We start from the raw sequence: 20541 nt of genomic DNA on the forward strand, positions 1-20541 counted from the left end.
ATTTACTACGGTATAAGTATATTAAGTATGAAGTATACTAGGCTACCATATTTTTTACGTGGAAAAAAAGGACTATCGTATACTTTGGTAAAAGTCCTTTACGAAAATGATCCATGGGTTTACTACAATTAAAAAAAAACATGGTTACATATTTACCACAAAAGGGTTCATTTCCGTTAGTGTAAACGAAATTGCATTTTAATTACATTTGTTTGTTTTTAGTGATATCTCAAGATGCTGTCTAGGTAGGGCAGGTCACAGGATTTAAAACAGCCACACACGCACACCACACCATCCAGACAGCAGGAGCAGCCATCAGCTCCCAAGACTCACTTCATCTCGCGCGCACACACCGCCACTTGATTTCCTCCCATCACGAAGGAGAGCCCTGTCCTATCCGACATAATTCCCGACGTGCCAAAGAAGGAAAATTCGGCCCACCGAATTCCAGCAAATCGTCTTTAGTTCCGTTTTCCATGCCGAATGCGTGTTAAAGAGCGCGCTCACATCAGGCTGCTTTATTGCCATAGCAGCAGCTCGAGCTGCCTGTAGCTGGCACAGGAGCTTCAAGCTAGCGACGAAACAAAGACAACTGACGAATATAAACGTCTGCCGAGCAAACCGCTTCGCTGTTCTTTAAGGAGGAGAAAGCAAGACCCCGAAGACAAAAACTGACATGATGTTTCCACAATCCAGGCACTCGGTGAGTGTTATTCGCGGTGTTTGCTGGCTGTGTTGATGTTGTTAGCTGGCTTCAGCTTAGCATTGGCAGGGGACGCATCTGTGGAGCTTCGCGCGAGCCGAAACTTGCCACAAAGATTAATTACGTGTCGTGCTTTTTGTTATTTTGTTGTTGTTTGCATACAATTTTTGCCAAAATATACACTAACGCGTGCATTAGTGTGTTGGCAAATAGGGACAATGTAGATGTGTGATTGGAGGGGATGTGAAATTTGTGCGTTAAAATTTGCAAGGCAAAATAAATATCCTAAATTATCCAAATTCTGTCAGTCATAAACCAGTATGGTGCTATCTTTTATTAAACCTTTCGGTTGAATGTAGGCTACCTTGCAGCATTGCATGATGTTATGAGATTTAATATAAATAAAACATTCCCTCAGCCAGCTGCGAAATGGACCAATGGCATTTGTGTGTTTGTGTACTACTATTATCATATATTAAGAACTACAGGTTTTTGAAGAACAGCAAGACCTTTGGCACAAACCTAGGTGTAAATCTGATGACATCTATATTTACATAACGTAAAATGTCCCCTGCAAAGCAGATGTCTGTGGTGCGCACTACCTCTTGCTCTTTTGGCAAGAAGATAACTAGTGCGCACACTGTGCTGTTTAGTATGCGCAGCTATAAACTAATAATATGGATTTGGTTACATAAGTGAGTGTCATTTCCTAAATAATCTAACAAACCTGGGTAAGAAGTGAAAGTGGGTGAATGTGTGGTCAGACCCTTTGTCATGTGCTTAGACCAGTTCAGTGCTTTACATGTTAATGTTTTGTAACGTGATGAAGCACATGATGACTTTCTCACAAGCTGTTAGTTATTAATGAGCTAACATTGTAGATATTTTGGTTGGGCGCCTAAATAAAAGTGGAATGGCTGCAGACGAGTTTAAGAACCAGTCTTGTTAGTTTCAGATGTCTTTATGGTAAATTTGGTTTGGCTTGCAAAATGACGTTTTAAAAACTGGTGAACACTTAAAGCCGGGATTCTTTTATCATTTATTCATCCTCGTGTAATTTAAAACCTGTATATGACTCTTTGTTCTGTGGAACACAAAGATATTTTGAGAAATGTCTAAGTTAGGTTGGCGTGCATACAATGGAAGTCAACGGGGGTCAATGTTGTTTGGTTACCAACTTTCTTCAAAATATCTTTTGTGTTCTGTAGAAGAAAGTCATACAAGTTTGGATTTGGAATGACATTAGGATGAATACATGATAAAATCATTTTCATTTTAGGTGAACTTTTAAATTAGGTAGTTAGCAGATAAATCCCAGTATTCCTATTGTCATGAAAAACCTAAAAATAAAAAAAGAGTTATTTAAAGCCCTGACTTGCAAAGTCCATGACATTATTAAATTCTAGGTTATATATATTACTAGACATTCTACACATTTTTCTAGTATTTGTCGTATTGCCTAGAAATCTCTACAAAGTACATTCTAAAAATCTTTAAATATGTTAAAAGATACATCATTTGCAATTTTACACGGATACAGAAAAAAGTCTTGAAATGTACAGTGAGTCACATGGAGAATACGTTGGCGCCTATTCGATGCTTGAGAGGAGGTGGTCACAATCCCCACAGAAACCCAAAACAACACAGTTTAAAAAAATCTGTTTTGGTTCCGATGAAAACCAAGAAAGCCATCAAGGTTTTATTTATGAGTAAATGACAAAATTTCATTTTTGTGTGTACTGTCCTTTAATGATGATTGACTGAAAAAGTAGTTAAAAGATGCAGGAATGATGCAAAGTACAACTGATTGTTTATTTTACTATACACCAGGTTTATCTTCTTTTCCAACCTTGTTTCCTGGTAAAGTGTTGAAGTGAAGTGTTAAAGTCTCTTATTTCAGATGTCTGAAAGTGAAACTGTACAGCTCCTCTGTAGCCTTGTAATGAATGAGCAACAGGGAAACATGAAAATGCAGGCGCCACTTTGTTGCCACGGTGCTGCTACTCCATAGAAACGACTTCTGGCCAGGCTTGACAAAGAAGGTGTTTACTCCGACTGGCCTGAAATGAGAATTGTGAATAGAGATGTTCCAATACCCTTTTTCCCTTCCTGATACCGATTCCGATACCTGGGCTCAGGGTATCGGCCAATACAGAGTACTGATCCGATACCTGGGTGTGTATCTGTATACAGCTGTATATACTACTAGTCCTGTATAGGGTTTGGGAATCGTTTCAATTTTATCGATTCCAATTCTGATTCTGCTTATCGATTTCGATTCTTATCGATTCCCAGTTTCGATTCCACAGTTGAAGTAAAACATTTAGATATCAACCTGTATGGTCATTTAGCCTGCTTATTGACTTGTTTGCAATATATATATATATATTTATGAGCAGCGTTTTGTGTATATTTACACATAGAAACACACCTTTTCTGATTTATTACAATTTGTATTATCATAGTTGAACTACATCATGGTTAAACTGCAGTTACTATAATGCAACTATGGTTAATTTGTGATTCTTGTGCTTTAATGCAAATTCTATAGCTAAACTATGCTTACTATAGTAAAAAATATCGATAATTTTCATAAGGGCTTTTATTGAGATATCAGCAGATCATGCAACGCAAAGCATGTACTTTTCTGAAAATATGCACACAGGAATTGATAAAAGGAATTAGGGCTGCTCGATTATGACAAAAAACATAATCCCGATTATTTTGGCCAATATTGAGATCCCGATTATTTAACACGATTACTCATTAACTTTTAAAACGACATATAAAATAAATAACTGAAAAATAAATGTAAAGAAATAGCACAGCTGAACCACTGTAAAGGAAAGGGGTGCGCTGTGGATTTATACCACAAGAAAAGAGATGATCCTTGCAAAATGGAATGTGGCACAATAATCGTTTTACCTCGATTATTTTGTTTTTGTAATTGTTGAAGGTCAAAATTGACGATTACGATTAATTTTCAATTAATTGCACAGCCCTAAGAGGAATTCAAATTTTAATCTCAAGTATCCGATTCCTATTCCTTTCGATTCCGATCCGATTCCTAGCCTTTCGATTCCGATTCCAAATTGGAATTGATTTTCGATTCCCAACCCTAGTCCTGTATGAATTGATAGAATAATTTTTTGGTGTGCTTCAGACTTATCCCTTAATAAGACATAAACAAATACATACAGAAAACTAGAGTATCTTTATTATCTGACAGACATTTGACAGTAATATTTATTATTCTGAAGTCGCAGTTTTACTGGCTGGTTGGTCCACTCTGAAATACTGCCAAACAGCGGACATACTGCTAGCACGTTTTCATTTCTTTGTTGCTCTAAACAGTGGTGGCTTGTGACGACACCGCACAACTTCCTGTGTTTGCATTCTGAGCAGCGAAGAAGTGATTTCCCATTTGCAGCGTTAAGCATAGCTAGCGGGCATAACTAGGTCCTGTTGGCATTCGATCGGTACATGGATTCAAGTACTCGTTGATACCGATACCAGAATTTTATGTGGTATCGGTGTCATTTCTGAGACTAGTATTGGTATCGGAACGACCCTAATTGTGAATTGTCCACAAGTCTTACATGCAGCCTTTTTATTAAGTCAAATACTCAAAATCTTAATATATGCTGTGCTTTGGCATTGTAGATGTAACTTGTATCCTGCTCAAAACAAGACACACTTTCTCGTTTCGAACACTCGGGTTTCTAAATTGAACTATTAAGACCCAACACGCATAGTTAAAAGCAAGCATTACGGATGCGATGCAATGCCACAGCGACTAAAAATCAGAAGCCTTAATTCAGACGCTTCCTGCTGCGAGCTGTTTCAAATAATGGAAATATTTAGTTTAGCGTCCCACGACCATACCTGTCACCATATCTCATTTCTTTGTGCGGCACATAGGAAAGATGACATTTAATAGCATTTTGTCCTCCATTTTGTTCGCAGTGCCACTGAATTTAGATCCAGGCGAGTGATGTCATAATGGTGGAGATTTGTGAATTGGAGTACGCCATTGATTGGGGCTTTTCTAGGAGTCGTTTCTGAAAGCCGTTGTTGCAGTAATGGCTTGAAAGGGAGGCAAGAGTTGGCACGGAAATGTACACACACACACGGGCGCGCACACCAGTGTGTGTGTTTTCCCCGACCTAATACTTTGGGAGGGGCTTTGGGGTAGGTTTATTAAGTCTGCTCGAGTGAGCAGGACAGACCTCCATTTTTCCCCCTCAAATCCCTCAACGCGGCGGATAATCCCTGTTGTCCCACATCTTGCTCATTAAATAAACTCTATTTCTTACACTCCAACACGCACACACACAGACAGGCACAGAAAGAGGCCCACTTCACAGTTTATACGCTGTTGTCACGATGATAAAAAAATGTATATGTTCACACGTTTTTTTTTGCACATGGAGGACTTTATTTGAGATGTATACAATGAGTGTTTTGTTTGAGACATGGTTATACTGCATGGGATTGTACTGTAACTCATGTTCAAATCATTATTTTCATTGAAAGGATATTGAAATTGTTGCAGGATCTAGTTTTAAGAAAATGTAAGTAGCGCTTGCCCGTTCAGTGTATACTGTCAAGGTGTTCTCAACCTGATTTTACAGGATTTCGTAACTATTGCACAACGTGGCTAATTCATATGAATGCATACAATGTGAATCATACAAAAATGTACGATTATTAGAAAAACGCAATACTGAAGCCCCTCCCCTTAGCCCACCCCCAAACCTAACATAACTGGCGCGAAAGCAAATCACACTAAAAAGTACAAATAAGATTGTACGAATTCATACAAATTATCCGCGTAAAATAGTTTTTTAGAATTCCTGTGAGGTATTGTAGTTGCCAGGGTGTTGTTAAGATGTTCTAAGTCTTACAGTTAGTTACCAAGGTGTTGCTATGTGTTTGGGTGGTTGCTAGGTGGTCCCTTATCATTCAAAAGAACCCACCCTGCTCCCTAGATATGGTTGTTCTGCACATTTTTGGTTGTAATCCATCTCTGAAGCATAAACAGTTATGTGCAAATGATACATAGCGCAAATAAGTTTATACGTAATAATAAATATGAGAAATAGTAATAGTGACGCTTGCCATAGAAAATGTTAATAATTAAACATTCCACTCATTACCATGACAAATAAGTCTCCGAGCACCTTTAAACTAACACAAAAAAATGCGGTCGTGAAGAGGACGAGGGAAAGGATTGACAATGCGCCATCCGACACTAACGGGCTAGGCCTGTACCGCTGTGAAAGGACGGGGCTGGGATGGCTTAATTAGCTTGTCTAGCTGTTTGTGTTGTTCCCGGTCTTTGGTGTGAAGGACGCGTGCTGGGATAATTGCGTAGCGGGATTATTTTTACTAGCGCAGGGTTTTTTGCCAGTCGCTCGTGGCTTAGAGGCTTTGTATGTTCCACACGTGTTCGTGAAATGTGTGTGTGGCGAGACAGGCAGCATCAGTATTCTCTGACATTGATGGACTCGTACGGTGGGAAAGCAGAGCCCCAGAGTAAAGCAGCGGCCTGGAACAAAGCAGCCTGGTGGGGGACTACTATTTAATGTGGCAGCACCTCGCTCAGACCTGCCTGTCGAAAGACGCACCAGCTGAAAAAAAACAGTTCCTGAAGCACTTCCACCTCCGGAACCAAAGGTTAAAGGCCTGTTCACACCAAGACATGTAACTATGATGATAAAGTTTAAAACATCTCTACGTATATCTTCTCTTTTTATTTGGTAAAAAGGTCCAAAAGTGAAGACGAACATTGTTCTGAGGGATGAGTATTTGCAGGCCTCACCTCCCATAGCCGTGTCATTTGTTACCGGGTATGGAGTAATCGGCTGTCTTCTGGAGCCTCTGACCCGTGGCGAACTCTTTACCAACACGGCATCAATCACAATCACCGCTGTAATCTCACAATCACCTTGACCTGCCTACTTTTAATTTCCAAACGTGCTGGCTGTCCGCACTGTGCTTTTTGCACTACTTGTGACTGATATTCCCATTGCTCTTGCTCTCTGTCGCTCCACCCGCTGTGTTGTGTATCTTTTATGCTGCCTGACAGCTATTTGTCTGTAATTTGACTGCCACTGTCGGCCTTTCCTGCTAGAGGAAGCCTGTGTTTGGGAGCACGCTGCTTCTGATGTGATAAAATGTGAATAATCTCTTTTCAAACGCCTTAAAGAGGTCGGCTCGGAAGTGGGATAACGTGGTTTCTCCGGTAGCGACAAAGGTTGGGGTTGCTGTTACTAAGGCGGGGAGTGTAGATAATTATAAAAATCAAATCCCGCCCCCATATACAATTGGCTTCTGTCCTGCTGTTGTATCACAGGGTAGCTTTCTGTTCACCAGCCTTTTGCCAGCTTTTGTCATTTTAAAAAACAGCGAGATTAAGGGAGAGCAATAATGTCCGCGATAAAATTCATTCTTGAGTAAATTTTTATTTTAGGGTGTACTGTACCTTTAATTCTGCAGATAGCTGTTGTATATTGTGCATTTCTAAAAACAAATTGTAGGCATTTCATGCACACGGAAATGTTGTAGACTATAAATTGTACATTGCGAAATATTAGGAGTAGTGTTGTATTGAACTAAACATATCTCCAGATTCACCGAAAAACCTTTTGATTTAGCCGCAGGTCTAGTGCCTCTTGGGTTCCCGGCATTGGCACCCAGTTTGGTCACATGCACTGTAATTCACGCAACTACTTTCTTCTCAGATAACTACTTCCTGTCCTTTGTTTGTAATCCTTTGGGACGAAAAAAGAACTACCGTCATAATGGTTGCAGAGAATTGTCTTTATCTCTTAAACGCTCGGGTGGGAGGCCCAACTGTAAATTACAGGAATGATGAATCCCATTTACCCGCTCAAGACTCACGATTTGCCCACCAGCGTATAAAGCATCGTAATGGTTTAATTGCATCTCAAAGGAGAAGCGCACAGAAGCAGTCAAATTAGGGATTGTCCCATATTTTGGCTCTTGTGTGTGCATATGGGATTTGCTCTTAATCTTAAAATAATTAGTTGAAGGTTTTTGTGATTTCAAAGGGGTAGTGTATCATAACCAAAGGGGCTGAAACCCCGTATAGGTATGAATCAGCATCTCTGCATTGATTTTACTTGTACTGTAACTGGTTGATCATGGTACTCGCAATGCCAAGGACATGGGTTTGAATCCCAGACATTTTTAATGTATCCTTTGAATGCAATGTGAATTGCTTTGGATGAACGTGTCTTGTACTTTAATTCATGTAAATTTGGATTAGGCATCTAACCCCAGGTCCATGTAATAGCCTATATGTACTGTCATTTTTTAGTTTATTTAATTTAATTATTTAAAGTTTATATGCTCTCCTACTTGTAAGTCGCTTTGGATAAAAGCGTCTGCCAAATGAATAAATGTAAATGTTAAATTAGTTTTGGATAAATTTGTCAGCCAAATGTCAAAGCCGCAAAGTTCAAAATTATTATGAAACTTGTCTCGCTATTTAATATTCATATTCTAAGGTTGAGCTTGAGGTTCACGCAAGTGCAACACATTAAATCAATAGTTCACCCAAATACAAAAATGTGGTTCAAAACCTTTATGTAACTTTTTCTTCTATGAAACACAAAAGAAGATATTTTAAGAAATGTCTCTGTGGTTTTGTGTTCATACAATGGAAGTCAATGGGGTCAGTGTTGTTTGGTTTACAACATTCTATCAAATATCATTTGTGTTCTGCAAAAAAAGAAAGTCATACAGGGTGACTAAATGATGAAAGAATTTAAATTTTGGGGTGAACTATCACTTGTCTACTGTCTGCTTAACATGACGTGATGTTGGTCAGCATGGCTGCAGTTGAAAGAAATTATTGTGCTAATGTAAAACCTGTGATTTCCCTGCCGCTGGACGCTCCACTGGAGGATATTGAGTCTGAAACGTTCCCAGTCGGCCTCATTCCTCATTTAACACTGCTTGAAAAAGATCGAGTGTTCGGGGCAGTAAGTGCCCGGCCCGCCGTCCACCCAAACGTCTCTTTCATATGCTCAGAGCACAGAGGAGGTCGAAGTGCACGGTTTGTGTTAAAGGTCGGTTCTCTTGTACCACAAGAATTTCATCCCGCAAGCTCTCACCTGCAGAGTGAAGGAGTCAAGAACATGTTGGTGATTTGAAAAACAACACGATGATTCAGGCTCTGATGTTCAGCTTGTGTATGTACACCAACGATTAGAAGAAATGCAGTTGATAATGCAGGTTTCTATGATTCATTCAAAGTCGACGATAGCTGTCTGAGATGTCTTTTCTTGCCGTTGCCAGAATTACAATGAATACTAGAAGGTTCGCATTCATCAAAATTTGAGTACGGCAGTTTCTCATTGGGAATACCGCCAATGTTGTATCACCCCGAAAATCCACCCAGAAAACTGAAAAAAAAAACGTTCCAATAACATCTGCATTTCCCCTGCAGTTGTGGCCCCCACACATGGGAAATAAGCTCGCCTGTGAGCGCAAAACACGTAATTGAGAAACCTTGGCGACATCAATCTCCAAACATGACAGATGTATTCTAAATGATGAGGTTTGTCGCAGAAAGCCATCCAAGATTTGATGTGGTGCTTTTGTTAGAGGAGCGTTTTGGAGAATTCACACTTGATTGCAGAAATTCTCTATATTTTGAAAGGCTTGTCTTGTTAAGGCCAGATTTTGCAGATCTTGGCATGCACATTGAAATGGCTGTGGTGATCGTGGATGTCCAGCTGATGCTGTGATGTACATGCTTTGAATAATGCAATTGACTGCCGTAAATTGGTTTCGTTGCAGGCTTCATCGCAGCAGCTGAAGTTTACGACGTCAGACTCGTGCGATCGCATCAAGGATGAGTTCCAGTTTCTTCAAGCACAATACCACAGGTGCGTACCCACACTGTTAATAGCTTAAAGGAACAGTACACAAAAAATCATATTCGCCGTTATTTACACTCATGTTCTAAAATGTGTTTGTCTTCTCCATAAAACATAAAAGACATTTGAAAGGATTTTACTGGTTATGTCATCATTTATTCACCCTCATGTATGACTTATTTCTTCTTTTGAACAAAAAAAATCTTGAGAAATGTCTCTGTGGTTTTGTGGCCATACAATAGAAGTCAATAGGGACTAGTGTTGCTTAGTTATCAACATTCTTCAAAATATCTTCTTTTGTGTTCTGCAAAAGAAAATACGTCATACAGGTTTGAAATGACATGAGGGTGAATAAAAGGTCTTTCATTTGTAGGCAGACTATCCTTACATGTAGACTCTGTGACTTGAGCCAAGTCTTCTGAAGCTTTGTGTGAAAAACCTTCTGACCGTATAAGTGGACTGAATCAGCCAGTTTATTGAAAATATCTAACCCAAAATCTTCCTCACACGAATGTGTCATGTAACTTCATATGACATACAAGTCCACTTTCATAGTGCTTTTGCGTTCGTTTTAAAGCACCGAAGCTCCAGTCCCCATTCACCACAGTTGCAAAATAAAAGAGCAACAACTAAAGTCTTAAAATTTCTTCTATTTAGTTTCACAGAAAAAATTAAAGCTATAAAAGTCGTAAGGGTTTGACACAACATAGGGGTAAGGGTTTGACACAACATAGGGGTGTGTAAATAATAACTTATTTTTTTATTCGGGTGAACCGTGCCTTTAAGGCAGGGCTCTACAAAGCCGCACGACTAAACTCACTATTAGCAGCCTTATATTGTTAATCTCTTAGAGCGAATCTAGCAAGCAGCTGCTAATGCCTCATTCCCATGCCGATTAGCACAAAACGGCTACTGCGATACGTCTGATGCCTTGACTTCTGTAGACGGAGACTAAAGACTCCTTAAAGTGTGCCGGGAAGACACAAAGGCTCAGCTACTGGCCCGTTTTTAAGGCAACATGTCTTTCCCTCCCTATTCCCATGACAACAAGCGAACCCTCATTTAACCCTGCTACATGGAAGAACAGGCCCTACATTTTGTATGTGTATTCAGAGCATGGATTCGCCTCCATTGACTTCAATTGAGATTCAAAAGACGAGACGTTTTTTTCCAGGCTTTTAAAAGAAATGTACTGCGGGCGGTCCCCAGAGCCTCGCCGAGCTGTCGCTCCCTTCTACAAATGCATAAATAGATCAGGGAATACATAAATCAAAATAAGAATGACAGCAGGAGCGATTTGGAAGCGGAAAGGAACGGCAATAAAACTCCATCAATGTGTCGTAGTGTTTTTTTTCTCCAAGAGCATCTTTGGAACCTTCAGGAGGTCTCGGCCAATCAGTGGCTGGCATGGCCAATCACAGGTAGCCTGGCAGCAGGGAGGATGGTCACCATGACAACCCCCAATATATGTTACACAGTCATAGCAGCAGTTTTTTTTCTTTCTTTTTTTGGGGATAAGTGGAAGCAGCAGACTGAAGAGGTATGAGGAGACACAGAGCAGTTGTCATACGCTGTAGAAATCTCTAGTACTGAATTTAAGGGCTGTCACTTTGTTCGTATAGATGAGATACTTTCTCTTGGCTTCTTTTCATGCGAAGGCTGGATGTGTTCCAGTCAGACGCTGAGCGTAATCTTTTTCCATATGGAACCGCTAATTGATTTCCATTTGTCACAATGATGGAAATTCCACGTCTTTGTTTTCTTTGGGAACAAAAGAAATAATGGGGAGCCCGGTTGGGCATCTGTATCTGATAATATAAAGGCATCTTTAAAGCATCCAGTCAGAGGCATCGCATAGCGGTTCGTGCACATGCTTAGTGATAGTTCACCCAAAAATGAAAATTCTGTCATCATTTACTCACCCTCTTGTCATTTCAAACCTGTATGACTTTTTTCTTTCGCAGAACACAAAAGGCGATATATTGAAGAATGTCGTTAATTGGCCCCCATTCACTTGCATTGGTTTTGTGTCTATACAATCGAAGTGAATGGGTGCCAGTGCTGTTCGGTTACCAACTTTCTTCAAAATATCTTCTTTTGTGTTTTGAGTGAATGATGACAGAATTTTCGTTTTTGTGGGAACTATCACTTTAAGACACATCTAGCTTTGGTGCTTGTTTGGTTGTCGCAATCGCAGGTTCGATTCTGACTGCAATCTGATATTATTTCCCATCCTTCCTTCAATGTTGTTTCTGTGAAAGTCCAATAGATAAAGTAGGTCAGATATTAATATTTTTAACTGTCACCAAACCCAGATTAAATGTTTTCCACTGTTCTTTGTTTCTTCTCTGTAGTCTGAAGCTCGAATGTGACAAGCTGGCCAGCGAGAAGTCAGAAATGCAACGTCATTACATCATGGTAAATCTGCACAGGACTCGCTCTCCTCCGGCGGATTGCGCCTCTGGCTAGATGTGCCCGAACATGAGCCTAGTCCTCGCCGTCTTCTTCTCCTGTGTCTTCCTTTTGCTCTATTACAACATCTCATACGAACCCCCATCCCACCCCCATGAATCGCCTCTAACCTCATTGCCTCCGGCTCTGAGCCCTGTGTTGCCGTCTGATATTCCTCCCCTAATTGATCCGTCGAGCGGCTTAATCTCATTTAATCTGTGCGGCGTCGCTCTCACACACATCAGCCAGCGCCCCTCCTCCCTCTAATAGGCTATCGGGTTCCCGCTATGTCCGCACCCGCTGGATGATGGGGGGTGGGCGTCCGTTTTGCGTGGGTGGTAATTGCTTCAGGGACCTACTGCTGCTTGGCAGAAGCCGACCCTGAATCCAAGTTTGACTGTATCACAGGAGCTGAATATTCTTGCATTGGATCTAGAGCTTATATTTTATATAGATCTTATGTATACATAAAAACAAACAAAAGCCTCTAACGTGTAGGCTAGCATTGCAAAATCTAATTTAGTGAATGTTCATTCAGATGGTTCATTTCTTGTATTTTATTATTATTTGGTTTATTGTTGTTGTTTGTTTTCATTTTCAATTCAGTTAGATAAATAAGTGTGTAATGTAGTTATAAGTTGCAGTGCAGTTAGATAGTTTTTGTTATATTTATGTATATATTTTATATTTATGCATTTGGCAGACGCTTTTATCCAAATCGACTTACATTGCACATTACCACTGAGCTACAGGAAAGTTTGCATTCTGCAATTCTCATTTTTACAACTACATTTTGCAATGTTTAGCTTTATTAAAAGTGAGTCCTGCTTGTTCACATCAATGTGTAATATTGTGTATGTGTCTGTATTTTTCTGTAGTACTATGAGATGTCCTATGGGCTGAACATTGAAATGCACAAGCAGGTAAGTCTGGCTCTTTCTCCTTTTGTCAAATCTGACGATTTCTGCACCTCTTTGAGAACTAGTAAATGTGCAACGTTTCATTTTCATGCATTTTGTTTTGTTCAATGAGTACTATTTGCTTATGCAAGGCCGTTGTTTCTAAGCTGGCCTAAAAATTTAACATGTGAATGTGTGTCCATAGGAAATTAACCATTTTGAACTGTATATAATATACAAATTAAGGATTCACGTACACATGACAGCGTTATCAAAACGGTGTGCATTTACACGGATCCAGGAAAACCTATAAAAACGCTGTAGTGTGCACGCCAGGCCAGTGGATGCTATGTTGTTGTGTAAAGAAATAGGACGTGCCTTGGCACATACACATGCACAGTTATAAGGCAAAAGTGCTTTTTAATACCGTTGGTCGACGTATATGTGTGTTTAAAGTCTGGCGAATGTAAATAGTGCGTCTCCGCTGGTCTTATTGGGCAGCAAATCCACATTTTGCTGGGGAAACGTTGATACATAGTCGAGCAGCGAGAGCTCACAGCATGGGAAGCCGTCATATTGTTTTGGCTATACTCGCGCGACTGAGCGCGTAATACGCTTGCGCGTGACGTCATCGTAAAGTTCCGTCATGTAGTTTACATGGAAACGAAAAAGGCTCGATTCACATTTCGCGTCTAAAACCGCGCGGAAAACGCGAGCTGCAATTTTTTCCCCACGCGCATGGACTTCGCGCTCTCGTGACGTCTGTCGTCGCTAAGCAACCATGGGCCACGATAGCCGTTGAGACGAGGAGGTAAAAAACAATAGATTTATGGATTATATGCACTGAAAATACCTCGCAATAACTCTGCTACTAGATTTAGTTATGCTGCGCTCATCTGTGTCTCCATCTTCATAGAGCTTGTCTATATTGGCTGGTTGGTTCTTGTCACATGACCTGCGGTGCGCTTGCGCTTTTCTGAAAAGTTGAGATTTTTTCATCTCGATGCGGCGCCGACGCTCCTGAAAAAAAGAGCGCGTCGTACCGCATGCGCGTCGCCCCCTATTTCCGCGCGGCTGCCGCGCGTCTACATTTAAAATAACGAATACGCGGTTAAAAAGACGCGAAATGTGAATCGGGACAAAGGCGGCGTTTTCAAAAAGTTGCATTTCCAGTCCTAAAACGCCGTTTCCGTCTAAATGAACGGCCAAGACACATACATTTTTTTGCGTTTTCATTTGAAAACGGTCTCGTGTAAACGGCCCCTAAAATGCCTAATAGCAATAGTGTGGGGATCTACAGTCTGCAACACTGCACCCACTCCCACAAAGGCAATTTGCCGTCTCTGACCCTTTAGGTGACACATGTGAAATATGTTTTAAAAAAGTTAGCTAGCAGAGAGAGAGGGGGAATACACAAAATAAGAGATGCCAGTATTTGTTATTCAGGTTTGTGTGCTGCATAATGTGTCAACAGGGTTGTCGTTGCCTCTCTTTTCGTGTCACAGTTTTATTTTTCTGCCAAGCTTTCGTTGGCTTTTTTACTACTTGGATAAATACCATTTTCTGACGCTTTCTCTCTCGGAAGCATCACGTCCATTTTACAATGATGCGCAACCCCTGTTTTTTGAGACGAGTGGATTTAAAGGCAACATCCTAAATGACAAAAAATGTATCATTGGTAATAGATTGCATGATTATTGTACATTTACAGTTCACTCATATTATTGTGTGGTTAATCAATTTATACAAAAATGTTATATAAATTTAGAAAATTGCCAAGCAGAAGTACTACTAGTGGTCTCAGTTTTTTGCACGGATCTCACTGTATTTACATAAAACCGTACTGCAGTGGTCTGCTGATATTTCAGGGGCTGAGTGAGGGTGAGGATTTGGGGATTTTCAAAGGGAAGAATTTGCTGAGCACTGGTGTGTGCGTGTGCGTGTGTGTGTTTTCGTCCCTACAGGCGGAGATTGTGAAGAGATTAAATGGGATCTGCGCTCAGGTCTTGCCTTACCTGTCTCAAGAGGTACAGAGAGAGATAGCAGCCGTACCTGAACATTATGTAGCATAACACCCTGCCTTCATGTTTACAATTAGTCTGGTTGTGCTGTTAGTATTGATTTACACTTAGAGTCAATGTTTATATCAGTACTGCATTCAATTCTCTGTGAGGACTGTAATGTACTTAGTAGTTGTTTGAAGATAATTATCAGTCGTACGAAAATGAATTTGTGTTAAAACAATTGGGTGCCAAATTTTCATGGCACAGCGCATAATTTAATGCGACATTACAGTGCAATTAAATTGTCGACATATAATTTACATTTTTTGTGAATGTGTGTGTAAGAGGAGGAGGTTATAATATAAAGTATGCTGTGAGGAGTCATGACACGATTTATGCGTTTCAGCACCAGCAGCAGGTTCTGGGGGCCATAGAGAGAGCCAAACAGGTCACCCCACCAGAGATGAACTCTATCATACGGGTATGTTGTGTATCTGCTGCAGGTTTACAAGTGGAACGGTTTATGCCACTTGAATTATTTATAAATGAGGTTTCATTGATGAGTTTTAATGGCTCTCTATGACTATTAACCCTCACATTTCGTTTTCAGTTTTGTTTAGTGTGCTTTATAAAAAAAAAACGTTATAAAGAAAAGCATAGCAATTGCATTTTAAGTTACAGACAGTTTGTTTAATAATAACTTTTTGTTTCTCTCCTCTGTTGTGTAGCAGCAGCTCCAGGCTCACCAGCTGTCCCAGCTTCAGGGTCTGGCGCTGCCCATGACCCCTCTCCCCCTCGGCCTCAGCCAACAGGCTGGCCTCCCCGCCGTCACCTCCAGCTCCGGCCTCTTCTCGCTCTCCAGCATCCTGGCCTCTCAAGCCCAGCTGGCCAAAGAGGACAAGAGCGCACGTGAGACCTCCGACAGCCACCGCGAGGAAGACGGCGACAAGTCCGACTAGTCGCCCGCAACATCTATTCTTTCATCCTATCATCACCCAAAGCTCCACGTAGAGCAGAGGCACTTGTTCATCATTTTTCCTTTTTTTTCTTACAATCCCTTCATCTTTCCTCTTGATTGCCTGTGGACGCCTGACATCTCTTCTGGTTTGTTCCACCAGCTTTAAGTATGTATTTATACGATCCATCTTTTTATTGTGTTACGGATGCTCGATTTGATTTGATTTACACTTTCTCTTGCCTGCGTGAATGTATATATCTATATATATATTGTATATTTCTTATGCTTGTAGTGTAAGTGGTCTACAAAATGGTGTTGAATCCGTTAATGGACCATCGACCCTTCGGTAATAATGGTGTTAAACTCTCACCTTTTTGTTTTTTCCGCGCGCTCACTCGTTCCCTCTTAAAATCTTTCACCTTTTAAAGCTACAATCCACAATAGTCGGATGCACTTTGGCCCCCAGGCTGTAACTCTGAGGCTAAAAGCAACTGGGATTTCTAAAAACGTGACTGCGGCATGATCCATTAGGAGTAGGGTCGGCGATACCATCGCAGGCGGGATTGCGCATTAATCACACCTTAAACTGCAAAACGGTGGGGGCTTGAGACAAAACAGTACGAACGCTGTTGAAAGGAAGCTCGCTATTATAGGTCCGTTGACGTACAGTACTGTATATCTACCTGTTTGCCTGATTTCTGACGTGTTTGAAAGTGTTGGACTCTTGTGCTGTCTTAGACAGAGAGAGTGTTAGATGATGAGATGCTAGCTAACCAGCTCACAAAGTGAAAAGGGATGCTTTTGTTTGGTCGGATGTTTGTTTTAGTGTCGTCGATTGTCTACATGGTGAGAAATGTAGTCATGTTGTTTTGCTTAGAAGGTAAGTTGTATTGCAAACAAATTTGCGATATATATGTATTCGCTAAATGAGAAGCACCTTCTTTAAACTTTTTTTTATATTTGGTAACATTATAAGAAGAATGGGAAAAACTGAGGGGTGAGAAACAAGCCTGATTATTACGCTTATTACGAGAAAGAAAATAGAAATTCAGAGCACATTGCATTACCTTAAGAGGCCTTAAGGTAAAGAGATCTTAAGGTTACAGTAAAAGCTTAAAGTTAAAAACGTTTGAAAAGTCATTTTTTACCAAAATTAATGCATCTTTTGTAATATTAAATTTTACCCACAGGGGGCAGTAAGCCCATAGCAAGTCCACACTAAAACCCTCAGGGTCACTTTAGTTTGGAGTATTTTTTTTAAATGTCCTGTGTTATTCATTGCCATTTTATTAAACCACTTTCTTATGGCCCTGTCCAACTTTTAATATGTTAATATTCATTTTTATGTGTATTTAGAACGACAGATTCAAGTCAGATTCAAGAAATGGCTATGAAAAACTGTGCTTAGGGTATTAAAACCGTATTCTAGTCGTGCATTTTGTATTTTCATGCCAAAGTACAAGTCGTCATATTTTTTTAAACCAATTGCACATCTTATAATTTAGTTGTTCTCATTTCGCTCTCAGATTACAGTTATAAGAATGAAAACTTGTACACAAGTGGATGTCACTTGTACATGTGTCTAGACAAATCCCCTAAAACTCATTGGGACGCATTTGAGTAACGCAAGCAAAACAGATTTTCGCATAAATAAAACCATTTTAAGAACTATTTGTGACCCTGGACAACAAAACCAGTCTTAAGTAGCACGGGAACATTTTTAGTAATCGGCAAAAATACAGGGTATGGGTAAAAATTAACGATTTTTCTTTTTGCCAAAAATCATTAGGATATTAAGTAAAGATCATGTTCCATGAAGATATTTTATAAATTTCCTACTGTATATGTATAAAAACTTTATTTTTGTGAGTGGATGGCCTGCTACAGTGCCTCAGATTAACAACTTCAAAGGCGATTTTCTCAATATTTTGATTTTTTGCACCCTCAGATTCCAGCTTTGTAAATAGTTGTTGTTCCGCCAGATAGTGTCCTATCCTAACAAACCATGTATCAATAGAAAGCTTATTTCTTCAGCTTTCAGATGATGTAAAAATCTCAATTTAAAAAAATTGACCCTTAAGACTGGTTTTGTAATCCAGAGTCACATTTATGCGCATTGTGTGTATAATACTATTCTTGTGGCGTTACAATGTTCTAAAACAATTTTTTAAACAATTCTGGTTCCTTCTAATCACATCTAGTGTTATATAAGTGACTCTTATTAAATGAATTTCAACATTTTTACATCATATTGGTTTGCAAGTTGTTTGCTTGTAGTTGCTTCAGAATGGTTTCAATTTACTTTGTAATTCAGACTTTCAAACTATGTCGGAGAATTGTCTAATAAATTGTGCAAAAATATTTGGTTCCTAAAAGTGATTTCATCTGTAAGGAACTTCAAGAAGTTTAAGTGGCCAGAAAACAGTGTTTTGGTGAATTGCATATTAGTGCTTAACAATTCTGCACTGCATTTTTTTTATGGTTGTCGAAAAATGTTGGCATATTCTGTTTGATACTGTGCATGTTTTTTTCAAAAAAGAAGTGCCAGGTTTCATTCTCTACACAACTTGAAGAACATGAGTGTGGTTGCCACATTTGGTCAAATTTGTTGTTTCTCTTACTATTTTTTTCTTTTTGAAAGAAAGACAAGAATGATGCGAAGTAGTGCTCGCTGTGTAACCCCCTAAAGATTCAGATCTAGCCGAATTCAAAGCGTTTTACTATAAATGTGGGCAAGAGGTGTACTTGTATGTATACGTTATACATAGACCTAAAGCTTTATGTGCAAATGGATGCTTTGTGTCAGTCTTGAATGATGTTTCTGTGTTTTAGAGGCCTCTTTACTCGCGAGGCGCTTGAGAACAGGTTGTCGCCTTTTCCTCGTTTCTTTCTGAACCCTTGACAACCATTTCCTCCCAGAGCTCATTGCTTGCCTTTTGCCATTATTTTGTTGTAAGCATTTTGTGCTTTTTAGTTTTAGTTTGTTTTTCAACTTTTCATTTCATGTATATTGTACAACCAGTGCAAAATTAATTGTGTTATAAAATAGCTTCATTCCATATTAAAACAAAGTACATAAACATTTACTATACATAAATGGAAATTTTTGCAGTAAGGAAATGCTTCTGGTGCCTTACAAATAAAATCAATCAAATCAATGTAGAAAATGTCATGTTGTTGTTATTTGTGGATTGTGAACGTTTATCTAAGCAAGATTATTTCTCCCTTAACCAAGAAGTGGATGTATCATTCATAGACAAGGTATGAATAACAGTCAAGTACACAGGTGGCGAGAGATAAATGCTTCTGTTTAGTGGATAACCAGATGTCCTATAGAAGTGACGTAGTTCAGATTGAGTCCAGTAGGTAGCGTATGTGACGTCAACGCTTCGGTACTTCTGGAATCGACAGATCATTGAAAAATGACAGTTTTTGATTGCATTTCATTCACCACACAGCTTTTTTCTATTCACTGTATCGCTATTGCATGTTTGTATTTAAAATACCAACATAATAATGTTTTAATTAGACTGATTTGGCTTCATAATTCTCCGTCAACCATAAAGAACAGTTACGATCTCTCTCTCTCTCACTTCCTCCTCCTGATGGTGTCTTTGAATGACAGTCTGCCCTTGTCTCTGTTTGTGAGTACCGATGCTGGTAGCCACAGAGAATCTGAAAGCTTTCTCTCTTTCTGTCTATGTCTGTCTCAAACTCTCACAGGGTCTCTCTGGATCTGAGCCCAGTGCCTAAATAAATATGAAAGTGCCCTATTTTCTGTCAGAATACCTTCTGAAAGGCAGGGTTTTATGTTTTGTCGCTTTCTGGCTTTTAGCGTGTCGTTTTTAATGCCTAAATGCTGTTTTCTGAGTGAAATGATATCATACCAGAATTTATGATTTGAAATGGTTATTTCAATGGTTATATATACCATTTCAATCATAAATTCTGGTATTTCGCCTTTCTGTCGTATTTCACATGTGCGCTCTCCTTTTATTTAGGCCCTTTTTAGACTATGGCCCAGTTTCATAGACAAGGCTTAGCCTAAGCCAGGACTATGCCTAGTTATTTTAGGCTATTTACGTTGCTTTTATTAAAATGCCTTATAAGAAACCATTACTGATGTGCATCTTGAGACAAAACAATGGCACTGACATATTTTAAGATATGTCCGGTGAGACTACTTTAGCACTTTTTTAAAAACATTTTTGGCATCTTGGTATATAACGTTTCTGTTCATTGAAATCAAATCAAATATGGACTGAAAAATATTGGGAAAACTTAACTAGAGGAAAAACTTAAATGTGGCCTGAAATAAGTTTAAAGCACTAACATTATAATAATTAACAAATACTAAAATAAAATAAGTAAAAAATTAATCTTGTATAGCGATATAAAAAATAAACAAATAAATTATAAAATTTTGTGGGGAACAGGAACTTTCTATGGTAGTCAATGGTGCCCCAGAAGAGTTTAGTTACAAACATTCCTCCAAATATTTTTTCTTCGTGCAGAACAAAGAAATTTATTCAGGTTTGAACCAACTTGAACAAATGATGACAGAATTTTATTTATTATTTTAATATATAATATATAATTTTAAAAGTACAGTGTT

At 39.3% G+C, this 20541-nt stretch overlaps 1 protein-coding gene across 2 annotated transcripts; it reads left to right on the plus strand.

The window, feature by feature from the left end:
* Window positions 1–290: 290 nt before the first annotated feature.
* On the plus strand, window positions 291–19172 carry tle5 (TLE family member 5, transcriptional modulator). Of its 2 annotated transcripts, none has more exons than XM_057326087.1 (7): window positions 291–703; window positions 9536–9624; window positions 11970–12033; window positions 12945–12989; window positions 14930–14992; window positions 15375–15449; window positions 15700–19172. In XM_057326087.1, exons 1-7 carry the CDS (start codon window positions 677–679, stop codon window positions 15925–15927), a joined length of 591 nt encoding a protein of 196 aa, XP_057182070.1. In that variant the 5' UTR covers window positions 291–676; the 3' UTR covers window positions 15928–19172. The 2 variants fall into 2 exon arrangements, with proteins under 2 accessions (XP_057182070.1, XP_057182069.1); XM_057326086.1 differs by having other exon boundaries at window positions 15697–19161.
* The last annotated feature ends 1369 nt before the right edge of the window (window positions 19173–20541 follow it).

Source organism: Triplophysa rosa, linkage group LG25 (genome assembly GCF_024868665.1).
Source record: "Triplophysa rosa linkage group LG25, Trosa_1v2, whole genome shotgun sequence".
NCBI lineage: Eukaryota > Metazoa > Chordata > Actinopteri > Cypriniformes > Nemacheilidae > Triplophysa > Triplophysa rosa.